Source organism: Rhinolophus ferrumequinum, chromosome 13, assembly GCF_004115265.2.
Source record: "Rhinolophus ferrumequinum isolate MPI-CBG mRhiFer1 chromosome 13, mRhiFer1_v1.p, whole genome shotgun sequence".
Classification (NCBI taxonomy): Eukaryota; Metazoa; Chordata; class Mammalia; order Chiroptera; family Rhinolophidae; genus Rhinolophus; species Rhinolophus ferrumequinum.
Genome location: NC_046296.1, coordinates 58624161 through 58648667, shown reverse-complemented (window position 1 = coordinate 58648667; position 24507 = coordinate 58624161). Strand labels below are relative to the sequence as shown.

General features: G+C 35.3%; 1 protein-coding gene across 12 annotated transcripts in view; it reads right to left on the bottom strand.

The window, feature by feature from the left end:
• Positions 1-837: 837 nt before the first annotated feature.
• The window catches only part of PUM2 (pumilio RNA binding family member 2), an 88720-nt gene continuing 65050 nt past the window's right edge, over positions 838-24507 (bottom strand). For 6 of the 12 annotated variants that reach the window (XM_033124241.1, XM_033124240.1, XM_033124246.1 and 3 more), the window contains 8 exons: positions 13922-14189; positions 12037-12166; positions 10350-10484; positions 7792-7929; positions 7033-7158; positions 6647-6768; positions 5908-6100; positions 883-3826 (listed from right to left, as the gene is read on the bottom strand). In XM_033124241.1, the coding sequence (XP_032980132.1) occupies positions 3695-3826; positions 5908-6100; positions 6647-6768; positions 7033-7158; positions 7792-7929; positions 10350-10484; positions 12037-12166; positions 13922-14189 (1244 nt within the window). In that variant the 3' untranslated portion in view covers positions 883-3694. Of the gene's footprint in view, positions 3827-5907; positions 6101-6646; positions 6769-7032; positions 7159-7791; positions 7930-10349; positions 10485-12036; positions 12167-13921; positions 14190-24507 lie in introns of all 12 variants that reach the window. The other 6 variants (XM_033124245.1, XM_033124249.1, XM_033124250.1 and 3 more) reach the window with 2 other exon arrangements.

The following is a 24507-nucleotide window of genomic DNA, read 5'->3' as shown; positions in this document are numbered from 1 at the left end:
AGCCTTGTTGAGAGCTCACGCTCTAAACAACGGAGCCATCCGGCTGTCCCTCTGGCAGCTCATTGTCTTCAATCTAGTTGTGGAGGGCGCAGCTCACTGGCCATGTGGGAATCGAACCGGCAACCCTGTTGTTCAGAGTTGGTGCTCTAACCAACTGAGCCATCTGGCTGCCCCGCCCAGGTATCTTTTTATATATTCTCAATTCTTAAAACCAGTGAGGACTTTTACACTGCACTATCCTATGGTAAAGCTGAAGTCTGCTTTCAGTTCCACCACGAGCTCAGATGAGGTTCACACCAAAGCAGACAAGGTTTATGAGGAAAGCTTGAAATCCATGCCTGAACCCAGGCTGTACTTTCTTTAGACAACACAATCTCCCGCAATGCATGTGGAAAGGAAACAAACACCTATGGGTAAAGGTAAATGATTTAACTTGATCTTCAAAGCCTTGAAGAAATCATTTTATCAGTAAGGAAACAAGCTAAGTTTCATCCTATGAAGTGTGTAATCCCTCTACGTATTTAGACAGAGATACTGAAATTAATGAAAAGACAGGATTGGGCAGCTGGATGGCTCAGTTGGTTAGAGCGTGAACTCAGCTCTTAACCAGGTTGCTCGTTCAATTCCCGCATGGGATAGTGGGCTGTGCCCCCTGCAGCTAAAGATTGAAAACGGCAACTGGACTTGGAGCTGATGGACCCAGGAAAAATACACTGTTTCCCAAGATTCCACCAAAAAAAAAAAAAAAAAAAGGATTAATACCATCAGACTGATCAGTGGCCCCAGACTAGTGTCCATAAGTCGGAGTAAACGTCAATGGGCAACCTGAATTATAACTGAGGTACAAAGGGGTATTTATCTAGAGAAAAACACAAGACCAGGTTTATTTCATACAATGTTATTCACACATTTTTCATTTTCTAATTTATACATAATATACAAAGAAGTGAAGATAACATTATTTCATATGAACCAATACGAGCCAGGACTTAGACAAACTGGTCCAGAAACAATCCATGTCAAAAGGAGACTCAAGAGTAAAGCCAAAGTGGTTCTGCCCAATTTCTTTATTCTGAAATGCCATTTTCTAATTTTATCAAAACACCATGCCAACTTATTAAATGGTGGAATCAGGTGGGCACCAAAAATCGCAGACCATAAAATTTCTACAGTAATGTATCTTTTCCAGACTAGACCCCAAAGTATTGGGAAATTGGGTTGTCAACATTAGGACATATGGGACCCATGAGGACCCCAAGAAGAGGACTCACTTTCCCAATGTGCTAGTTTCTAGGACTTTCTAAATTTGCAAAGATAATTGCCTGTGCCAACAGAGGATAAAGATAAAGGAAAACCAGGAATTCAATTGTGCAAATCCAGGAAAGTCACTACCAATCTCCAACAAGGACAACTCTGATCTTAAAACCATGAGCTGATAATGGGAACAAAAGTTCAACCCGGGGCCAAGAAACTCTGAGGCTAGCCAAACAAAGTCGGGAAAGGTAGAAGAGAGCAGCATTGTGTGGGGTGAGGTGGGGAGAACTGCCACTGTGACATGCGGATGCACCAGTGTGATTATGAGAAGGGACAGTGACAAGTGGCTGGATTTAATGGCCTCAAGATGGAATGCTGGGTTAGAAAACTAGAATAACTCAACATTAAATGTGAGAAAGTATGCCTGGCACCCCAAACTTTATGCCATCATTTTCAGGTTCATGATACGAACAGCTAAGTGATAAAACTTTTATATTCAATATTGTGCTCAGAAGATTACTTTTCTTCTGCAGACTAATAAAAAACCCCTTACATGTTCGATCTAAACAGATAGCATGGTTCATTAGTTTTCAGCACTAAACATAAGTGGGTCAACATAAATGTTTTATACAAAATACTGACTTCAACAAAATACAAAGCACTTTCTTTATCTTTCAGAAACTGAATATACAAAGCAAGTTTTTTTCCAAAATATTTTCATAGGCAAAGGATTAAAAACGATTTTAATTATACACATATGGTCACAATTTTGCCTTAAAAAGATTGTTGGGAAATGTACATAAGGCCGCTTGTAAATGTACATCATGTCACTGTTATGTCTTATGTCCAGAGAAAAAAATGTTATCATACAGATTTGCTCTTACTTGGGAGTAGGCTATCCAAAAATACAGTACTCTTCTGTACAAAGAAAAAAGTCACATCACATTTAGTAAGATGGAAAAAGCATTGGCCTCCATGGTAACCAAATATCTCAGTCCAATACTTTCTATTGTGCACAATACCCTGACTTCTTGCAAGTGATCCAAATCCTAGCATGTCCATATTGACAGAGTCAACTGTGTTATAAAACAAAATGTTTCTCACATAATAAAAAGAAAGCTGGTTCATACTTCTGAAACCATAGAAAGATAAAAAATTTTTTAAAAAAATCACTCTTGATTTGGAGAAATAAATTTACATTATACAACACTATATGCCAGGTCAAAGAGGGCAGGGACGTAAATGTACACTAAAATGCAAATGTTTCCCAAAGAGATAAAACAAATTCCATTTACAGCATGATGGTTTACAAATGTACACCTGTACAACCAAGGAAAGCATCACTACTAAATTAGCAAGGCTTTTATAATAAACATTGAAACAAGATTTGCTTTCAAAGTGAAAACTTACAGCTATTACTACACACACAATGCATATATTTATAAGAAGCAAAAAAAGCTATCTGAATATGTAATCATGCCTAAATGTTGAGCTATCAAATTCACTTTTCAGTGGCCCCCTTTTCACCTCTATCTGGTTCCTACTTTCTGAATCTACTATGAAAAAGCAAAATAAAGCTCAACACTTACTTCCTCAACATGTCCTTGTAATTCTATAAGCAAAACAATATACAAATTTCCACTCTTTCTCATTGCAAACCAAACTGAAAAGTTAAAACGGAGCTTAACTTTCCGTTTAGTGCACATAAATGGATGGAAGTGTCACCATGATTGTTTTTTCTACCTCTTACAACAATTACATATGTAAGTATATACAATACTTCTGTACAGTGTGTATTAAAATCACATCCATTGCGAATAACCTAAGTTTTTTTCATCTCAAATCATTTAATTCTTGTCTTACTTGCCAAGTTTTATATGCATGATAGTTTGTGAATTACCAAAATACAACTTAACTTTCTTTTTAAAATGTTAATAATATTCATGTAGTTGATTGTTAACCTGTTATAAAAGGCTTCACACAAAGGACCGAAAAAAAAAAAAGAAGACTATATTTCTATATACATCTCTATAAACCTGTTGTGCTATGGGGTCTGTAGACCTACCAGACTGCAAGCCAGTTTATTAAAAGAATACTGTACTTTTTCCTTTAAAAACTATTTTTGTGACTTTACAAGGTAAAAATTTACAAAATATGTGACAGCTTTTTTTGACACAGTTACATCATATACAGGCATTCTGTGCTTTGCCAGCAATCCAATCTGATAGGTCTCCACTAAGGGTGGAATATAATTTATAATTCACCACCCCACCCCCCAAATATACACAAGAACCTTAAAAAATTTACAAATGGATGAATAAAGTCAATAAATAGTTTTGCTTTAAAAAAAATTTTGAATATTCATAGCTGAGTTGTGTTTTGATAATTCACAAAAGAAACGTGTTTTTCACATGATTGTATCGTCTTTCTTCTTTTTCCTTTACAGCATTCCATTTGGTGGTCCTCCAATAGGTCCTAGATCTGGGCTATTTTTCAAATAATATTTTTCCAACTTCGCCAGTATATGCTTTCCATATGTGTATTTGCGCAAAGTAGTAATGTGAGGTCGAATCTGAAAAATAAACAATCTGCTTAGGAAATCTTAAGTTATTTTTGTTTCTGTTTTCTTAGAAAGCATCTTCAAATCTCAGTGATTTACGCAAATAATCAAATTCAAATCCAAAGAAAGTTGTTTGCAAAAGCAGTTCTGTTCCAAACAATCTCTCCAGACTTCTCTCAAAATTGTTCAATGAATAAACAAACCACTACTCGTAAACTACTACACATGCAAACAGTAGAGGGGCTCCAAACATAGCACGAAAGCTATCACTAGTGAGCTATTAAATTTTTGTAAAGTTGGGCTGGCCCGGTGGCTCAGGTGGTTAGAGCGCCGTGCTCCTAACACCGAGGTCACCGGTTTGATTCCCACATGATTCGATTCCCACATGGGTCAGTGAGCTGTGCCCTCTACAGTTAAGATTGTGAACTGCCGGAGGTTGGCATGAGCTGCTACCGTGTGCTGCCAGGAGATTTTATAACTTAAGATAGTTGAACAAAAATTCAATACAAACTGAAGCAAAAAACATGAACAAGTAATCAGATGTGTGATGGATAATACATTTAAGATCTCCCTAATAGTTTTTAAAATGTAAATCAAAAGAATCGTACCATTATCTTCCCATTCAGACTGGCAAAGATTTTATAAATAATGGTAACTGGTAGTTACGAGATAACAGTAAAATAAAACAGGCACTCTTTTTATATACTGACTAAATAGATGTGCAAACCTGTATAAGGTTTTATAAGAGCAATTTGGCAGTATATATTAAAATATGAAATGTTTATATACTTTGCAGCACCAGCAATTCCACATTTAAAAATTGAACCTACAAAAACAATTATGCAGCAGTGGCCGGTTTGGCTCAGTGGTTGGAGTGCAGTGCTGAGAACACTGGGGTCGCTGGTTCGATTTCCACATAGGCCAGTGAGCTGCACCCTCCACTAGACTGAAAAACAACAGCTTGAGCTTGGAGCTGAGCCGCCGGTGGGCGGCTGGTTTGCTCAGTGGTTAGAGCACAGTGCTCATAACACCAAGGTCGCCAGTTCGATTCCCACATGGGCCAGAGAGCTGCGCCCTCCACAGCTAGATTGGGGACAATGACTTGGCATGGAGCTGATGGGCCCTGGCAAAGCACACTGTTCCCTAATATTCCCCCAATAAAAATTAAAAAGCAACAAAATTATGCAAAGACATTCATATAAAGCACTATTGATAATATAAAACAATTAGAAATAATACAAATGTCATAAATACGACATTGGTTGAATAAATAATGTAGCTAAAAATAAGATTAAAAATTCTCTGTAAATGTATATCTTTAGGCAGAAATACTGAATTCTGAAAATGGTAGAAAAATAATAAATCTCATTGAAGAATTTTAAAAATCAGAAGGCCAAAAATACTTCTATGATCTTAAAAGATCACTTTCTCTTTATATAAGGAGAGGTCCAAAGAGGTTATGTGCTTTGTCCCATTTCTTAAATGAATAATTTAAAAAAAGATTGAGTATTTAAATATTATTTCCTCAAGTGTTCTTTTTAACATTAAGTTTTCCTGTGGAAATTAATGATTTCTTAAAGAATCATTAGATTCTAGGAGGAGGATAGCGTGAAAAACAGCTTAACTGATTAAAAAAACCAATTAAATCAACATACATTCACTTTTTGGAAAATGTATTAGGTTAGTGAGAAAATCTAATTAGATTTTAAAATCAATGTTCAACCCATGTAATATGCAAATCCAGTATACCTAACTAAGATGGGGAGGGAAGAACAATTTAAACATAGATAAATGTCAAACGCAACAATACATTAAAAGGACCATACATAACGATGAAGTGGGGTTCATTCCAAAAAAATAAATAAAAAAGCAGATAGATGAGAAATGAATGTGATTTCATTGAGATTACCTTAAGAATTTAATAAAAGGGTACACCACACCTACATTTGCCAAACGTTACCACTGATTTTAGATTCCCTCCCCCCAGGTTGTAACTCACACGAGGAAATTAAAGCATAGGGAAATTAAATATGCAGGCAGCCTAAAGTCACGCCAATTGAATCATCTGTTTTAAGTGCAACAAAATGTATTACCTTGTGCATGATTATCTTTCTCTGAGCAGGTTCAGCCATATCAATCATCTTCTGAACCACATAGTTGGCGTACTGGTCCTTCATCATGGTGTATAAGGCACTGTGAGGACCGTCATTCTGGCAGCAAACTTCATCGATCAGTAAAGCTCTCTCAGCACGGGAGGCATGAGTAACACACTTTTCTACTACATTGCTAAAAATTAAAGTACATACACAAAAAATCATATTGCTATTTTCTTCTTCACAGCAAAATCTTGGCTTTTCAAAGAACTTGCTCAACACACCGGAAGACAGCAGAATCAATATGAGGTTCTCTTGTAATTTTCTTACAATTAATTTAAAAACAAATTAGTATCGTAGAACCCATATTGGACATCCACAAGCTTAATTACAGGCCTCTTAAAATTATAATTAAAATCACAATTTAAAAAAGGAAAAACTAGGTCATCAATTAGGTCTGAGACTTTCACAAACATACACTAAATAAATTAAACTTGCATTTACTCACAGCTCTAGGGGACAAACAATTCTCTAAATACAGATTTCAAAAACAATATATGGGCAAACCAATTTGTCATGTAGACTCTTTAAGAATAAAAGCAACATTCTGTATGTGCTTTTTGACTCTACTAAAGAAAAGATCGTATTCCAATGTTATATTATATGCATTTCTGTGCTTCCTAATAATAGCCAAAGAGTTGAAAGAATTGACCCTTGGAATTAGAAAGTATCCCAATACCTGGCAAATTTGTGTTGACTCAGGGCTAGGACTTTTCCTCTGATTTCAGAAACAATTTTGCTCTTGTCTTCAGGTCGACCATGTTCCAGTACATGCTGAATAACGTAATTGCCATACTGATCCTAAGTACAGATATTTAAAAATTACTTTTCTTAAGTCATTCCTTAACAACAATGACTATTCTTTATCAAAAGATGTTAATCATTTTTGTAAAATCGAGTGGTGTTGTCAGGAGAATACACTAGTCTTCTGTCTCACTGTGTGTCTCTACAATGTGTTAATTTAAGGAAATTTTATTTCCTAAAAATTCAAATTGAAATAAAAAAAAAAACAGAACATTTTCAAAATTATATGTATAAACATTTCAAATATTAGGGCGTTTATACCTGGACCAACTGCTCTGTGTGTTGGTGGAGTTCTTCTAAGATAGGTACGGTCTGCTCCGCAGTGCAGTGCTCAAGGATGCGCTGGATCACTCTGCAGCCGTAAGGATGAGTTGAGAGTACAAACACCTTAAAACAATTGCGAGAATTTAATTTCCATTCTCGGACATTTTGGGAAAGCTCTATGAGGGAGACAGGGTTTTGATGATATGCTCAATTAATTTAAAACAGAAGGGTGGGGACTCACAGTTAGTATGACCACCACCACCTCACTGGCAAAGAGGAGGCAGTGGGGGACTCCATTTAGGAGCTAACATATTTTAATTAAAAGGAACCTAACAAGAAGATGGAGGCCTGTTCTAATGAGAAGAAACGGGCTGTGCGGTGGGGTAATGCACACTGTAATTAAGATTAATTACTATGTATTAGTTACTAATTACTATTTATTTTCTTTTATTATACAGCCTTAAGTCTTCCTCCTCTCTCTCCCCCAGGAAATTTGGAAAACACTGGGTTTACAAACAGAAGTTTCTTTACTTCTTAAAATAACTCAATTAAACTTGTATTTCTACACTTTGAGCTTCAAAAAAATTAAGCTATTGACTCACTATAAAACAGGCAGAAATTAATGCACATTCGCTATTTTCTCTATTTTTGTATGAAAGTAATGGGTATTATGTTGTGACTTATGAAAAATGTGTTGACACGCAAACTCTAAAATAATGCTCTTATAACTAGTTAGAAGCCAAAAATCAAGCTTACTTGTCCTTTGAAAGCATCGATGATAAATTGTAGTGATTGTGGCTGAACACATTCAATACACTTTTGTACAACATGGTTCCCATTCTGATCTTTCACACATTTGAGTACATGACCATCTAGCTCCTTCACCATCTCACTCTGCAAAAGAGAAGACGATATTTAAACAATTGCCTCATCAAACAATGTAACAGGACTAAAAATCCTGAGATGGGAACAAAAGTATACTAAAAGTTTTGTTTGCAACTTTTTATATATCGAAGTTTAAAATCCCCCCAAAGTGTAATTAGTAGAAGCCAGTGAAGGTGAGAATTACTAAAGCAAGATTATAATGTAAACTATACTGGCTGAAATATAACCTAGTGATGAATCTGCCATATCTAAACTACTCTATCTTCACTGTGTATATCTTCCACTCAACTTTCTCAGCTGACAACTAATATAACTCATTCAGCACTTTTTCTCTACTTAATACCTCTCCTCCCCACAAATAATTATTTTTAATGACTGCATGAGTCTATCAAGTAAGGAATTAATGAGCACTTATGGGATATGTGATTTTCACATATTATCTCAATTATGGGAAGAAATTATTGTTGGACACATTTCTTTTTAATGATCTTAAAGAATTTGCTTCAATATAGCTTTTATTTATCATTTGATGCCTTCTTCAGGAATAGATTCTCGGGAAATTTTAGGTTTTTGCTCATTTAATGGGCAAAAATGACCCCTTTCAATTTATATTTGATTACTAAGGTTAAACTTATTTATAGTAAAGTTTACTTACTGTTATTTTTTTAGCTAATGCTCTTAATATTTTTTCTTATAAATTTATAAGAATTTGGGCCAGCCTGGTGGCCCATGCTCCTAATGCCAAGGTCTCAGGTTCCATTCCCACATGGGCCAGGGAGCTGCGCCCTCTACAGCTAAGATTGTGAACAACAGCTCTCCCTGGAGCTGGGCTGCCGTGAGCAGCCAGAGGTTGACGTGAGCTGCCCTGGGCTACTGTGTGCTGCCTTGAGCGGCCAGCAGCCAGCGTGAGTGGCTGGCAGCCAAGAGCTGCCAACCAATGACTGGCGACGTGGCGGGGGGAGGGAGAGGGGGCGGGCAAGACTGATAATACCAGCATGGGCCAGGGAGCTGTGTCCTACACAACTAGACTGAGAAACAACGGCTTGAACTGGAGTGGGGGTGGAGGCGAAAGAAAGGGGGGGGGGGAGGAATTTATAAGAATTTGTTAAATCAACACCTTAATCCTTTGGGATAAATATAGATAGCCACTCAAAAATCTGTGTACCTAATAGTGCTATAGAAATAGTACTGTGAAGAAAGGAATACACAATAGTGCAAAGGTATTCACATTTAAAATCTCTCTCAACTAAAGAACTCTCAACTATATTCTAACAATTGTAGAGGAATCCTGCTAAGTCAAGATACAACAGATGTTTAGTTATAAACTAAATATGAACTAAATTACAAAATAAAATGTACTTAAGAATCCAGAGAATGTAATACCTTTATTCATTAACTGGTTCATCTAAGACTTACTCCCAGTGCCTTATATTTTCAAATATTAAATACATTTAAAATACCTTGAAAGTATCTGTATCAGTTTGAGACTTAGGGCAGGGAAGTTCTAAGCTTCTACATAACCTAATTTATTGATTTTTCTCCATTGTATAATAATACATCTTCATTCTAAAACTCAGGATTACCTCTAGGGAAATGGTATTTTCTCATAGATTTTGAACGGTCTGATTAATGCATACACGCACACATCCATCTATCCATATTATTGTTTTTAACTCTGGAATTTACTTTATTGTATGTATGTGGGCTGAGAGTAAAAGCTGATCGCTTTCCAAAATTACTAATCAAGAATATCTTTTAAGAAGTAATTACTTCCTTACTCTTATGTTTTGTTGTAATACTTAAACCAATTATATACAAGATGGTATCTGTTTGGGGTTACGAATTTCATTTTAAGAGTTCATTTAAACTCATACGAGTGATGCTTCAGTTTATTTTAAAAATCTGTATCAGCATTTATCCTCATCCCCTACTCTCCTTAGTATTTTATTCACTTCAAATAATTAAAAAAATTATTTTGATCTGTTATATGAAAAATTCCCATGAGTATGTGATTTGAATTGCATTAATTCTTTTTTAACTTAACATAATTAGACTTTTCCATTTAAGAACATGGTATATTTCCCATTTAATTTATATGTATTCTTTTTTCTCTCAAAGATCTATAAATCTCATTAAGAGCATTCTTAGGTTACTTTTCCTGTTGAGCAAGATTTTTAAAAACTTTATATGTTTTTAACTGGCACAGAAATGTAATCGATTTTTAAAATTTCATTCTTATGATAGAAATATAAGTACCATCCAAATAAATATTGGCAATAGTAAAATGTATTCCTGATGTGATAGAAGACCATATAAGCAAGTGATAGCAAAAACAAACATTTAACATTTTACTCTTACGATTACTGTAAGACAAAAAAATAAAGTAATTTAAAAATTCAATAAAATACAAAAATTTTGTCTTAACTTACAATTACCTGCTGGTCAGATGAAATAGACTCTAATGCTTTCTGAATAACACGGCAGCCATACATCTGCAAGGCTAAGGGTAGAACATGACCACGAATACGGGTAGCCAGGGCTAATTTTTGATCCAAACTCCCAAACTAACAGAGAAGAAAATGATATTAATAAAAAGTGACCATAATTTTACTTTGTTAAATTTGAGTAACCCACTGTTTGCAGCCTACTGAAAAATATCACCTTTGGTAATTACACAGGGAGGAGACACTTAGTTAAAAGCTAATTAAGATACAGACAGAGATGCTTGAAATGATAGCTGTATTACTCTTTGGGGGGCTAAGTCATACTATTAAGATAATGAACTTCTGAGCCATACAAACTATGTAATTCTCAACTATATTCTGACATAACAAGCTGCAAAACAGATGTTTAATTATAAACTAAAAATCAGGTAAATTACAAAATAATGACACCAAACAAATCCAAATAAAGACTATACTATTATTTATTGCTTCACCTAAGACTCCCAATGCTTTATATTTTCAGATATTAATCGTGAATAATATTAACCTTTCCATTAAAAGTAGGCCCATATATTTTTAAAAATATTTTTTACAAATGTTTTTGTGATTCATAAGGTATATAAATGTTGAATCACTGTTGTATACCTGAAAGTATACTGTATGTCAACTATACTTTAAAAACTTTTTGTGATAAATATATACCATAAAATACGTCATTTTAACCATTTTTAAGTGTCTAATTCAGTGGCATTAATTGTATTTACACTACTGTGCCATCATCAAACACAATGTTTCTAAATCTCTTCTTCCACTGCCCCAAATGCATTAAAAACCGTAACTCCCTATTCCCTTTCCCCCATACCCCAGTAAACTCTAATCTACTTTCTGTCGCCCTGAATTTGCTTATTCTAGATATTTCCTATAAGTGGAGCCTGGTATTTGTCCTTTTGTATCTGGTTTATTTTACTTAAGATTCATCCATGTTGTAGCATGTATCAGAACTTCTTTCTTGCGGCTGAATAACAAGTCTATTATATGCATATACAACATGTTATTTGTTCATCTGCTGGACATTTGGGTTGTTTTCTACTTTTTGGCTATTCTGCATAATGCTGAAATGAACACGTGGTGCTTGAATCCATTTTCAGTTCTTCTGGGAATATACCTTGGAGCAGAATTGCTGGATTGTATGGTAATTTCATATTTAGTTTTTTGAGGAACTGCCAAACTGTTATTCACAGCAGCTATACCATTATACATTCCCACCAACAATGTATATGGGTTCCAACTTCTTCACATCTCTACCAACATTTGTTATTTTCCATTTTTTTATTATAGTCATCCCAGTAGATGTAAAATAGAACCTCACTGGGGTTTTGATTTGTGTTTCCCTAATAACTAAGGATGTTGAGCTTCTTTTCATGTGCTTATTGGCCATTTGTGTATCTTCTATGGAAAAATGTCTATTCAAGTACTTTTGCTGTTATCTTTTGTTAAGTTTTAGTTGTTCTTTAAATTTTGTAGATATAAAATCTTTTATCAGATATATGATTTACACATATTTTCTCCCAAGCTCATATATTTTTATGTGAAAATGATTCTTACCCAACTTTCAGAGTTTTTCTAAGCATTAAGCATATAGTTGGATATGCAAACATGTATGGATGCTTACCTCAAAAAACTTCTGTATAACATAGTTGCCAAAAACATCTGTCATTAATTGATATGCTGCTTGTAGAATTTCATTAAATACCATCTGTCGTTCAGCTGGAGTAGCTCTCTCTAGCTTTTGTTGTATGAACCTATGTGGGAAAATATTTATATGCCACGACAGTACATTGGAAATAAGCTTCTGCAAAATCTGTATCTGACGTGAGTATTGCATACCTCCAACCCTACATATATACCCACGAATAAAATTATTTCCAGAAATAGTACTAACACATTTTATACTGTGGACAGCCAATGTAAAACAAAAAGAACAAAAGTTATGAAGCATTTCTTTTCTAACATCTTAACTTAAAATAACTACTAATTAGACTGGCAAAAAAATCTGGACATAGATGTTTAATTCTTAAGTTAGTTCTGGTTGCATTATAATTAATGAAAAAGAAAATTACAGTTTACTGGTTATTCAAGAGAGAATCTTAAAAGCAGCAAGAGAAAAGCAGTTAGTTAACCGCAAGAGAGCTCCCATAAGACTGTCAGCTGATTTCCCAACAGAAACTTTGCAGGCCAGAAGGGACTGACTGGCACGAAAAATTCAAAGTGATGAAAAGCAAGGACCTACACCCAAGATAAGGCTACCTAGCAGGCTATCATTTAGAATTGAAGGAGACAAAGAGGTCCCAGACCAAAAAAAAAAAAAAGCTAAAGGAGTTCACCACAACCAAACCAGTACTACAAGAAATGTTGAAGGGATTTCTTTAAGAAGAAGGAGGGAAGTAGGGTGGGGGTTGGGAGGTGGGCGGCAGGAACATAAGTAGAAAAAGGCAATAACTATATCTATCAATAATCACTTTAAATGTAAATGGATTAAATGCTCAAATCAAAAGACACAGGGTAGCTGAATGGATGAGAAAACAAGACCCGCACATATGTCTACAAGGGACCCATTTCAGATAGAAAGACACACACAGACTGAAAGTAAAGGGATGAAAAAAGATATTTCATGTGAATGGACATGAAAAAAAGCTGGGGTGGCAATATAATTCATGTCTTTTTCATAATATACAAACAATATTACTAAATATCTTTTTAGAATAAAATAAATTCTTAGAAATAAAATTCATCAAACGCAAATAAATTTCTAATATCCTAGCCCTCGTGAGTGATACAAGGATCACTTGCTACTCTTAAGAAATTTTTATCTATAGGGAGATAAAATTTATATGCAACTATCTAATCAAAGACTATTTTTTTTAAATTTCAGGTTTATCTTTAAACTATAAAAAGAGAAAATATCTCAATTTGATAAATGTGTTAGAATTCTATTACTACTTTCCTTCCCGTGCTGTATTCTGACAAAACTAATTCCCATATACCTCAAGCATTACAGTACATGTATTGTATTTCATGAACAAAGCCATCAAATTTTTCTATAACACAAGTGAATATTTCAATTTAAGCTAAGTCACATTGAATGTAAATCTATAAAGAAAAACAAAAGCATTTAACGTTTTTTAATTTTTGTTTTTAAATAACGAGGGATGCTTAAAGTCCAGAAACAAATTTCACAGTATTTTCAGAAAATTTAAAGAAGTTAAATGTATTCAATGTAATAGAAATAATCCAATAAAAAGGCACTGCTGTATTTTCATTATAAAAAGTTCTCATCAGAGAAAACCAGAAAATCTGAAAAAATAAATTTAAATCTGTATTTTTATCACTTATCCTAATATGAAAGGAAAAATATAATCCATATTGTGTATTTATTTTTTAAAAGCTTCCAACTTCTATGCACATCAAATGATTCTAGTCAAGAGAAATTTAGGGTCTTACCAGCAGCAATTTTCAAAACAAAAATGCAGTGGAAAGTAGCAAAAATCATCACTTACCTAGAACCATGCTGGTCTTGAGAAAACTCAACTATGTGTCCAATCAAGTCTCTAAGTTGAAGGTTTGGGAAACGGTTGTTTCTGAAATCTTCCAATAATCTACTTCGGCCAGAAGGCATAATATCAGACCTATTATACCGAAGCCGAGAAGGAGGAAAGAGCTGGCTGCTGGAGCTAAAGAGACTGGAAGTGCTTGAAGCACTTCGGTATTTTGCTTCTGCTCCAGGCGCTGCAGAAATATATCGACCACTACCATTTGTCAGTCCTCCTACAACAAAGCAGTCGTGGTCAGCAAATTTTTTTGACAAAATCATTCCTCAAATAAGATTTAATAAACTAAAAATTCAATCAGTAAACAAATATTCACGCACTAATTCCTATATGTTATAACGGGAAATTAAAATTGGAGGGGAAATCTCACACATTTACTTAACGTTATGTGTGGCTATGGGATAAGGGGCAAAAAAGAGACTAGAAAACATGAGGAAAGTATACCTGCATTTGTTCTTGGCAGTTTAGTTTACAACACAATTATAACATGTAATATCATACATGAAACCTGTATTTATTCTTAGCATAGTTTAAAAGATAATTATAACTAGTGTCATAAATACTAATATCAATACCAGAATACTGAAACCAAACAAAACTTTCAGTTACATTAAGAAGTTACAAATAGCTAGCAAACTCAGATTTTAAGCCAATGAAACAGTTTGACTATTTACTCCTAGTGTTAATGAACACTGAGGGCTAAATCTGTACTTTTTTGGAATATACAAAAAATGCCTTAAGTCATATATATACATCTATGTAAAAAAAAAAATCATTTCTTAGTTAACATACTGATTATTTTTTGAAGTTAAAAAACCCTACAATATTAGATAATACAAGTTACATACTGTTTTAAAATGTTTTATTTAAAATATACTCTCCATAAGATATTATTTTACAGATAAATGGTAGTAATGAATAGCATTTATTATTCCTAGAGCTTTAATATTGATCATTTAAGACAAATAAATAAAAATCTTCTTTAACTTATATCCCATTCCAAACAATATTAAAGGGTAGTCAATAGAAACAAAAATAAATACAAGCAAGAAATTGTTCTTACTACAAATAATCATTTAAAAGTACTTGACAGTGTCCTTTTAAAAAAGAAAATGTATAGAAAACTGCAAAATGCAGATTTAGTTGTTCAGATAAACAAAATCCACCATCAGCTTTATGCTACTGTATGCTGTCTCTATGTAAAGTAGTGCTGCATATACAGTCCAGGTATACAGGACACACTGTCAGTGCAAAGTTATACAGAGGTGTTGAAGACCAAAAAGAGTTACAGGTACAAGGAGCAGGAAGTGTTATAATCCTGGAGTGAACTGGTTAGGACATTCCTCTTTTACTTTCAGTCCCCACTGCCCTAGCTTTATTTTCTTCATTGAATTTCCCATCATCCAATAGATTACACATATTTACACGAATCCTCAGCACCTTTTCCAACGTAAGCACCATAAAATTACATTCACGGCAGAAACCTGGTGCCTAATACCATGTCTGACAGACAGTAAGTACACAATAAATAAATATTCAGAATATTTTATGTAACATCAACAGCCTGAGGGCCAGTTCTGCAATATGTTTCCTTACAACTGTGTAATTTAACGAGCCATTTTATACACCAAAATCACTAACATCAAATTCTCATGTTCATTCAAGTCCTACATAAGTCAGTGCTCACGTATGAACTATCTAAAAGTGAAAGAACTCAGTGTCTTAATACTCTCTCGATTTCCTCACTATTAACCTACTAGTCCCTATTTACGTATACAATTCTATTAATTGTTCACAACAAAAACTGATCACTAGCCTTTCAAGTCGCTAATAGTTCTTTAATCTTTTTGTAGGATTGGGGTGCTTTGCTTATCATTGCAATTCAGTTTTACAAACAATTACATTTTCCAGTTCAAAAGTCACTTTGATGGTACCCTTTACACTAAAAACCTGCAGCATCCTGCTAGAGTGCATCCTCTAAATTCTTCAGCCTAGTTTTCATGTCATTATTCCAAACCTATTTCTCACACAGATGTCCTAGCTGTACCCTAATCGTTCACTTCTCCCTCTCTTATTACTAGCTCTGTACCATTGCTTGCCATTACCTCAAACATAAGACCTAATTCTACTTATTTATCCTTAAGGCACTGAAAATTTTCAACACCAAATTCAAAATACATACTTACCTCAAGAAATGACTATGCCAATTTTATTTGGTACCATCCAAGTAGTTCTATCAATATCCAACAGAAGTTTCTCCCATGTCTTGACAGTCTTTAATTACATCCTATTAGCTTCTATTGTTAGGTTGGTGCAAAAGTAATTGCAGTTTTTGCAATTATTTTTTTTTAAACCGCAATTACTTTTGCACCAACCTAATATTAACACCAACTCCTGATGCACTCTGACAACTCAATATGTTAAACTACCTTGTGTTTAAAAAAAGAAATCTCGAAATTTCAGTTCTAGAAGGCTAATTAGTATTTTCAGTTACAAAAAAACTTCATTTAGGGCAGAATATCTTCCTTTACTTTCCTTACAAATTAAGAAGCATTTAAAACCCAATTTAATTTGGTCGCCTAAACACTGAAAACCTGGCATCCAAAATCTACTTGGGGACTCCGGGACATTCTACAAAACAATTGGCCTATAATCTTCAAAAACACTGAGGTCATTTGATAATATCATATTATTGTTAACTTCCTGACTTTAATAATTGTGATTATATAAAAGCATGCCCTTGTTTTCAGGAAACATACACTGATGTATTTATGACTAAGGGACATTATGTCTGCGACTTCCTTTTAAAAGTATTAGGGGAAAAAATGGGTGTAAGGGTAGAGGAAGAGAGAAGAGGGAAAAAAATGATAAAGCAAATGTAGTAAAACAACATTTAGAGTACATAGGTAAAGAGTATGCTAGAAGTTTTTGGATCAGTGTTACAACTTCCCTAGAAGTCTGAAATTATTCCAAAATTTGTTAAAGACAAACATACAAAAAGGTAATATATATTCATACCACTACTAGTCTAAAAACAGATGCATTCTGAACCAAATGTGTTAAAGGCATAATAGTCCTTTCATCAGTGACATCCCTCTATCATTTACCACTTTTTAATCACTATCTGAGTAAGAATGTATGGGACACAAAGATCTGTACTACGATTTCACCAATGAAGTCACTATGGCCCTCAAGTGCTGTGACATGCAGCTAGTCAGCCAGGAGAGTCTGAGGCCAATACTGCTGCTGTTTACACACTACAGTGGTACTTCGGTTTTCGAACGTCTACGCTGACAAACATTGCAGTTTATGAACTTGATCTATGGTATCATTAGATAGTAAAATTTATGCTAAATTTGCAGTTTTAGGGGTTGATTTTAAAGGTCTGGAATGGACTAATCCATTTTGCATTATTTTCTATGGGGAAACTAACGTTTTCGAATGTTTCAGAACTCGAACGGTCTTCCGGAACAGATTACGTTAGAAAACCGAGGTACCATCTACGTATTTTTAAATAGGTATCTTTCAAGTTCATTCATGACAGTGAAGGGAAGGCAAACACCTCACAAGTATCCTAGTAGAAATAATATGATTTTGTAAATTTTCATTAATTTCCTGGAGAAGTCTATTGCTTTAGAATCCTTCCCTACTAAGTATCAGAAATCAACTATTTTAAAATACTAGGGAAAAAAACACAGGGGAGAAAAACAATGTAACAACTGAAACAACCACAAAATAAATGAACCTGGTTAGTCTTTACTTTTCATTATTCTCCACCCACCTAGTATATGGAATAGTAGTAGCTCCTCAATGTGTCTATCAGATTTGTGTATTCTTTTAAAAGTACAGATTTCTGAATCTTATATGAGACCTACTGACTTACCCTCAGTGCATAATTTTTATTTTAAAAAAATCCAATGTATTCTGGTAGAAAAATCTGAAGGCTAATGAATTATAATCAAGATAATTTAAGATTTCATTTTATAGCAGGTTGTTAACTACTATTCTCAAGTAAAATTCATAATCCAAGTAGATTTTGGGTCCTGAGAAGAATACAACTACATATAGGCTATTAGGCAGAGTCTGTTTCAGAAGGTTCTAGGAAGGTCGAGAAATGATAATATGAGGGGCGGCCGGTTGGTTAAGTTGGTTAAAGTGCAGTGCTCATTAATACCAAGGTCGCCAGTTCGATTCCCACATGGGCCAGTGAGCTGCACCCTCCACAACTAGATTGAAAACAACGACTTGATTTGGAGCTGATGGGGCCTAGAAAAACACACAGCTCCCCAATATTCCCCAATTAAAAAAAGAGAGAAATAATATAATGGAAGACGACTAGTTAGTTGGGAGTAGGCAGAGATCCACTTAGTACTTTTAGTTTAGTATTTTTTCTCTGATCAGTTTTCAGAAGTATACGGAATATTTAGAGTAGACTCTTAACAGCCTTGGATAACATGACTTATTAGTACATTTATCTGCATGTTGCTAGACTTTGTCGGAAAGACTTCAGGGCAGTGCTTCTCAACATGCACACTAATTACGTGGGGATATTGATTTCACATTTCTGATATTAAAAGCTATAATTTTTCAAAGGACAACATTGGTCAGACCATTGTCCTGAGTTCTGTCATCTCATTTTAAATAGGTTTTATGTGTTCAACATAATCAGTTTTGCCTACTGTATGAAGTCCACTTAATGACTTAGTACTCAAAGTTGATACTACACACTAGCTGCTGAGGATACATGGCACGTATTCTTTTGTAGAAAAACAAAGAGGTAACCTAGTACCTGCTCATTAATACAGTCTCATTGCCTTCCTGTACACAGGAACTGTTTTAAATAGGCAGCTACCGTTTATTGAGCATTCTTTATCGGACAAGGAGATAGTAAACCCTGCATAAAATTCAGTACTATGCTGAACTGTCTCCCCAAGTCTGTCTTTTGTTTTAAACCACTCAGCTGTGGTAATTTGCCACAGCAGCCCTAGGAAACTAATGTAGATTTTGGTACTGACAGTGGAGAGCTACTGTAACAAATATGTAAAAATGTGGAAGTGACTTTGGAATTGGGAAATGGGTAGAGGTTACGAGAATTCTGAGGTGCGTAACAGAAAAAGCCTAGATTGCCCTGAAGAGATACTTGGTAGAAACGTGGATATATGGATATTACAAAGGCAGTTCTGGTGAGGACCCAGACAGACTGAGGAGCACGAAAAAGAAAGCTTCTATTGTCTTAGAGAATACACGCATCACCATGATCAATGCTGGTAGAAATGAGTGCCAAAGCTACTCCAATTGAGGTCTCTGAAGGAAATGAGAAATGTTTTTGAAACTGGAGGAAAGGCAATCCTTGTTATAAAGTGGCAGAAAACCTAGCTGCAATGTGTTATGTTGGGTGGAAAGCAGAACTTGTATGGGATAAACTGGGGTATTCAGATGAGATTTCCAAGCAAAGTGTTAAAGGTGTGGGCTGATTCTCCTAGTTCCTTACGGTAACGTAAGAGAGAAAAGAATCCGAAGAAAGAACTGTTTAGCCAAACAAAAAAACACTTGAAGATCTGAAAAAGTCTTGGCTTACCCAGATAGAGTTCTCAGCAAACAGAGCCAATGAACGTGGCTGGATATCTCCCTGACATTAATGGAAGACCACCGTTTTTGAGAATTTTATTATCAACAGAAAACACTGCCAGCCTGGACTGAAAGGGATGGAACGGGACAAAATGAAGAATGACTCTGAGGAGAAGGCCACACACACAGAGGCCGGGGGGTGGGGGTGGTGGTGGTGGTGGTGGCTACTACTGCCCCAGCAGATCCAGAGGACAGAGTATTTGGCCAGAAGTGATTATTCTCAGGTCCTGAACCCAAATGAAATTTCCCCGCTGGGTTTTAGACTTGCTCGGGACTAGTAACCCCTTTATTTCTTCCAATTTCTCCCTTTTGGAAGGGGAATGTCTATCCGATGGCTGTCCCACTACTGTACATGGAGAGGAATTTTGACCCAGGACAGGCCATACACAGTCTCACCTGGTTTAGAATGAGATTTGGGACTTTCAGTTGATGTAGAATGGATTGAGGCTCTTGGGGATGCTGGGATGGGGTGAATGTATTTTGCATGTGGGCTAAACATGAATTTTGGGAGACCAGAGGAAAGATTATATGCTGGGTTGAACTGTATTTCCACAAAAGGTATGTTCAAGTCTTAACTCTTGGTTCCTGTGAATTTGACTTTATTTGGAAATAGGGCCTTTGCAGATGTAATCAAGTAAAAATGAAGTCACACTGGATTAGGTTGGGCTCTCATTTAACTGGTGTCCTTATAAGAGAAAAATCAGGACAGAGACACACAAGAAGAATGCCATGTAATGGAAGAGGTGGAGACCGGAGTGATGCGTCTACAAGCCAAAGACTGCCCTCTATGGCTTTCACAGGGAGCATGGCCCTGGCCAACACCTGGATTTCACTTCTGGCCTTCGGAACTGTGCAACAACCAATTTCTTGTTTTAAACCACTTAGTTGTAATAATTTATTACAGCAGTCTCCAAAACTAATACATATACTATTCCCTGAACAACCCTATGAGACAAAGATACCTCCATTTTACTTATGAAACAATAGGCTTAGAGAAGCTAAAAACCTTATTCAAGGATGCACAGTTAATAATTAGACTGAGGTTTTTCCTTTTTCTTTTTTACTATTATGTCTGAATAATTCACTTCAAGCTTTCAGTTATACTGTTGTAACTCATGAAGAGCATTTAATGCTATATGCCATTCTTAAATCGGGGATATGCTTGAGGTTACATGGGGAATAAACTACGTAAAGTTTCTCTGATTATGAACTATGTATTTGCCACATAAAGACACAAAATTTTTATTGGGGAAAGAAATGAGTTAAAAAAACCAATGTGATCCTAGTTAAAAGTATAAGCTTTCTACATGATTTTAATAGGATAATATAAAAAGCAAAAAGCATAAACATGTCAAGTGTGCTATCTTAACTTTGCACATTTTATGACAATATGTAAACTGCAAACCTGCAAACCAAAATAAAAATGTTTCCATTTCTATTGCTCGTAATTTTTTTCTAAAAGCAATTAAGTAATCTTACTTTTTAGCCTTTTACAAAATATACAGGTGGGCTGGCCCACTGGCTCAGGTGGTTGGAGCCATGCTAACGCCGATGTCGCAGGTTCGATTCCCACGTGGGCCAGTGAACTGTGCCCTCTATAGCTAAGACTGTAACAACGGTTCTCCCTGGAGCTGGGCTATGTGAGCAGCCGGAGGTTGGCATGAACTGCCGTGGGCTGCCACGAGTGGCCGGTGAACAGTGTGAGTGGCCAGTAGCCAGCATGAGTGGCCGTGGGCTGCAGTGTGCTGCCATGAGTGGCCGCCAGCAGCTGACCTACAACTAGCAACCTGGGACGGGGGGTGGGGGGCGGAGCGCAAGGCTCATAATACCAGCATGGACCAGGGAGCTGTGTCCTACACAACTAAACAGAGAAACAACGGCTTGAACTGGAGTGTGTGTAAGAGGGGGTGGGGGAGCAGGCGGAAAAAAAATATACAGGGAAGGGGAGACCGTTTGTACAGAAGATATTTAATAATCTTCCCTCATTCATCAAAGAGCATTGAAACAGACTGAGATTTTAACATATGCAGTATAGTTCTAAGGCAAGTATTATATCATTTCTATGACTAACTCACATTGCCAATTTCTATTATTCCATCAAAAAGGTTGAGTTTTTATATGGCCTCAAAAATCGCCTGAAATCTTTTATCTTTAGTGAAAACTAACTACCTCTGTGATTACGGAACATGAAGACACTTTAAAAACTACCAACCCCCCAAAAAGGAGTTAAGTAGTCAGCTGAACTTTACTGGCTGCCTAATATGAAAACATGGGCACAAGTATTTCCCTGCATGTATCAAATCACCCTTTCAGATTTGACCTGAATTCCTTTCTTTGGTTAATACTTTTAGTGACAGTTAATAATCAGACTATGTCTGCATTTCCTTTTGAATATTCCTGAGATTTCATGGCCAGCTGTCTTTCTTGATTGGGGTGAAAGGAAACGGTAGGAGCTGAGATTTTTCTCTTAAATCATTATTACTAAGAAGGATTTTCTGCAATCTTAAGGTTTGGTTCATAAATGATGAATACTGAGAATGACGTGGATCCTAGATAAACATTTTAGGCACATTCCTTTTCTCCCCTGATGGGGTGGTTATGGCGGGGGGCAGAGGGCTGAACGGGGAAGGTGCTGTGAGAGCAGCACTTCAACCAGGAAAACATACCCTCCACCTCCAAACTCCCCCAAACAAAGCACACACATACAAAAATAAAAACTCCACACTGACTGTCATAAAACTTTTCAAAGTACAATATTCTAACGAGTATGATCCTAACACAATGATCAAGAACACATGGGAAGAGTCAAATAATGCTTTAATGTAGAAATCTATGTAGGAGGTAAAGTAACTTTTTGAACAAGAAAGTAGCCATTGTCCAAGAATATATTCATCAATAAAGGATAAAGAAACAAAACCACTTAAATTCATTTATACAAAATTTGTTGAGCTCTTAAAGCGGTGGAGAAAGGTCTGGGTTTTCTTGCTTTAATGTAGTGGGGACAATAAACCCAGAAGCAACTCCATGTAATCCAGTCTGTGGTAAATTTGGTACAAGAAAACCGTGAAGGAAAAAGAATTGTAATGGAAAGAATCACTGTATTTTCAGAAAATGAAATTATCAAATAAAGTGCAATAAGGCAATAGCATCACAATCAGTATATTGTAACTGCTGATTTACTTGTCTGTATTCACCACAAAACTACAAACTTGATGGTGGGGAGGAATGGTGGTTTTTTCCCTCAACAATGGATCTCCTGTCAAGCAGAGAGTCTGCCATGTAAGTAATTCAATATTGGTTGAATAAATTTATAAGCAAAAATTCTGATCAGACACAAAAATTCTGAAATGGAGACCAATAAAACTACACACAAAAGATAAACATAAAATAAGGATTAGTATCAATAAACAGAGGGTGCCAAAAAAATGTATACACATTTTAAGAAAGGAAAAAACTATATTAAAATGTTAATACTCAATATATACCAATAGCAAAAGATGAATACAAGTCACGTCTGACTTCTGCAATTACAAAAGGTGCTCAAAGTGGTTACCATCAGCATGATTTTAATAGCTTTTTTCTTTCTTAAAATGTGTATACATTTTTTGGCACCCTCTGTATATTAAGCTTATTATACTATGCTATTTTTAAAAACATAAAAAAGGTCTTTATCTGATCAGTTTTAATTTAAAAATTAGTAATAAAATATTTTAAGAGACGCTTGAGGTAAAAGATATTTAATTTGGATTAAAGATCAATTGTTAGCAAGTGATAAACCATTAAGATGCCAATATATTGACATCAGATAGACATGAGACAGAAATAAAAAGCATTCTTCGAGAGGTAGTATTACATCTTAGAACAAGCCAGATGGACCTGGCCTCAATATTTTTGTTCCTTAGTAACTTCATGACTATACGCAAGTTACTTAATTTAAGAATAAAAATTGTGTTTGTGGGCGTCTGTGTGTATGTATGTAATACAAAAGAGGAGTCAAAGTTCATTTCTCCCGTTTGGATATTCAATAGCTCCAGTCCAACTTACTGAGAAGACCACCCTTCCCAAATATACAAGAGTGGCACCTTGGCCACAAATCAGGTAACTAAATGAGTAGGTCTATTTCTGGAAATTTTATTCTATTCCACTGGTCTGTTTACCTATCCTTGTGCCAATACCACAATTTGAATTACTGTAGCTTTATACTAAGTTATTACGTTCTCTGACTATATAATACCTTCAAGACTGTGTTGACCATTTTTAGCTGTTTTTCCATTTACTGTTCAAATCAGCCTGTCAATATCTTTAAAAAGCCTAAAAAAAATTCTTATTGAGATTTTGCTAAATCCAGAAGAAAGTTGGTATCTTTATAGTACTGAGTCTTTCAACCCACCATCATGGTATGTCTATTTGTCTTCTTTAACCTGTCAGTGTTCTATATTTTATAGCTCACAGTGTAAAGATCTTGCCCTTCCTCCACTGGACTTATTTCTGGGTACATTATAAAAAAAAAAAAGTCTTGCATATGTTGAAAATGTTCTCAACATGTAAGATACAAGTCAATTTTGAATGTCACCCCATGAGAAACATGCTGCTTTCATTTTTAAAGGTTATTTCACTAAAGCTGCAGATCTCTCATGAAACATCTGCTTATATTTTAGGAGCTACTTGGTTCTACGTTTACTTAATATACATTACTTACTGTAACAATAGTGCAATGATGTAAATTCTAGGTGAATTCTTGGTAGATTAAAAGAATTTTTAAGGCACATTATTTATTATCTCACTAAGACAACGCTAGAAAAACAACTGAGTGAGGAGCTGAAATATAAATGTGAAAGGTAGGGACAATGAATAAAAGGGAAAGCTATAAAATGACAGAAGTAATGATATACAAAATTAGTCAGAAA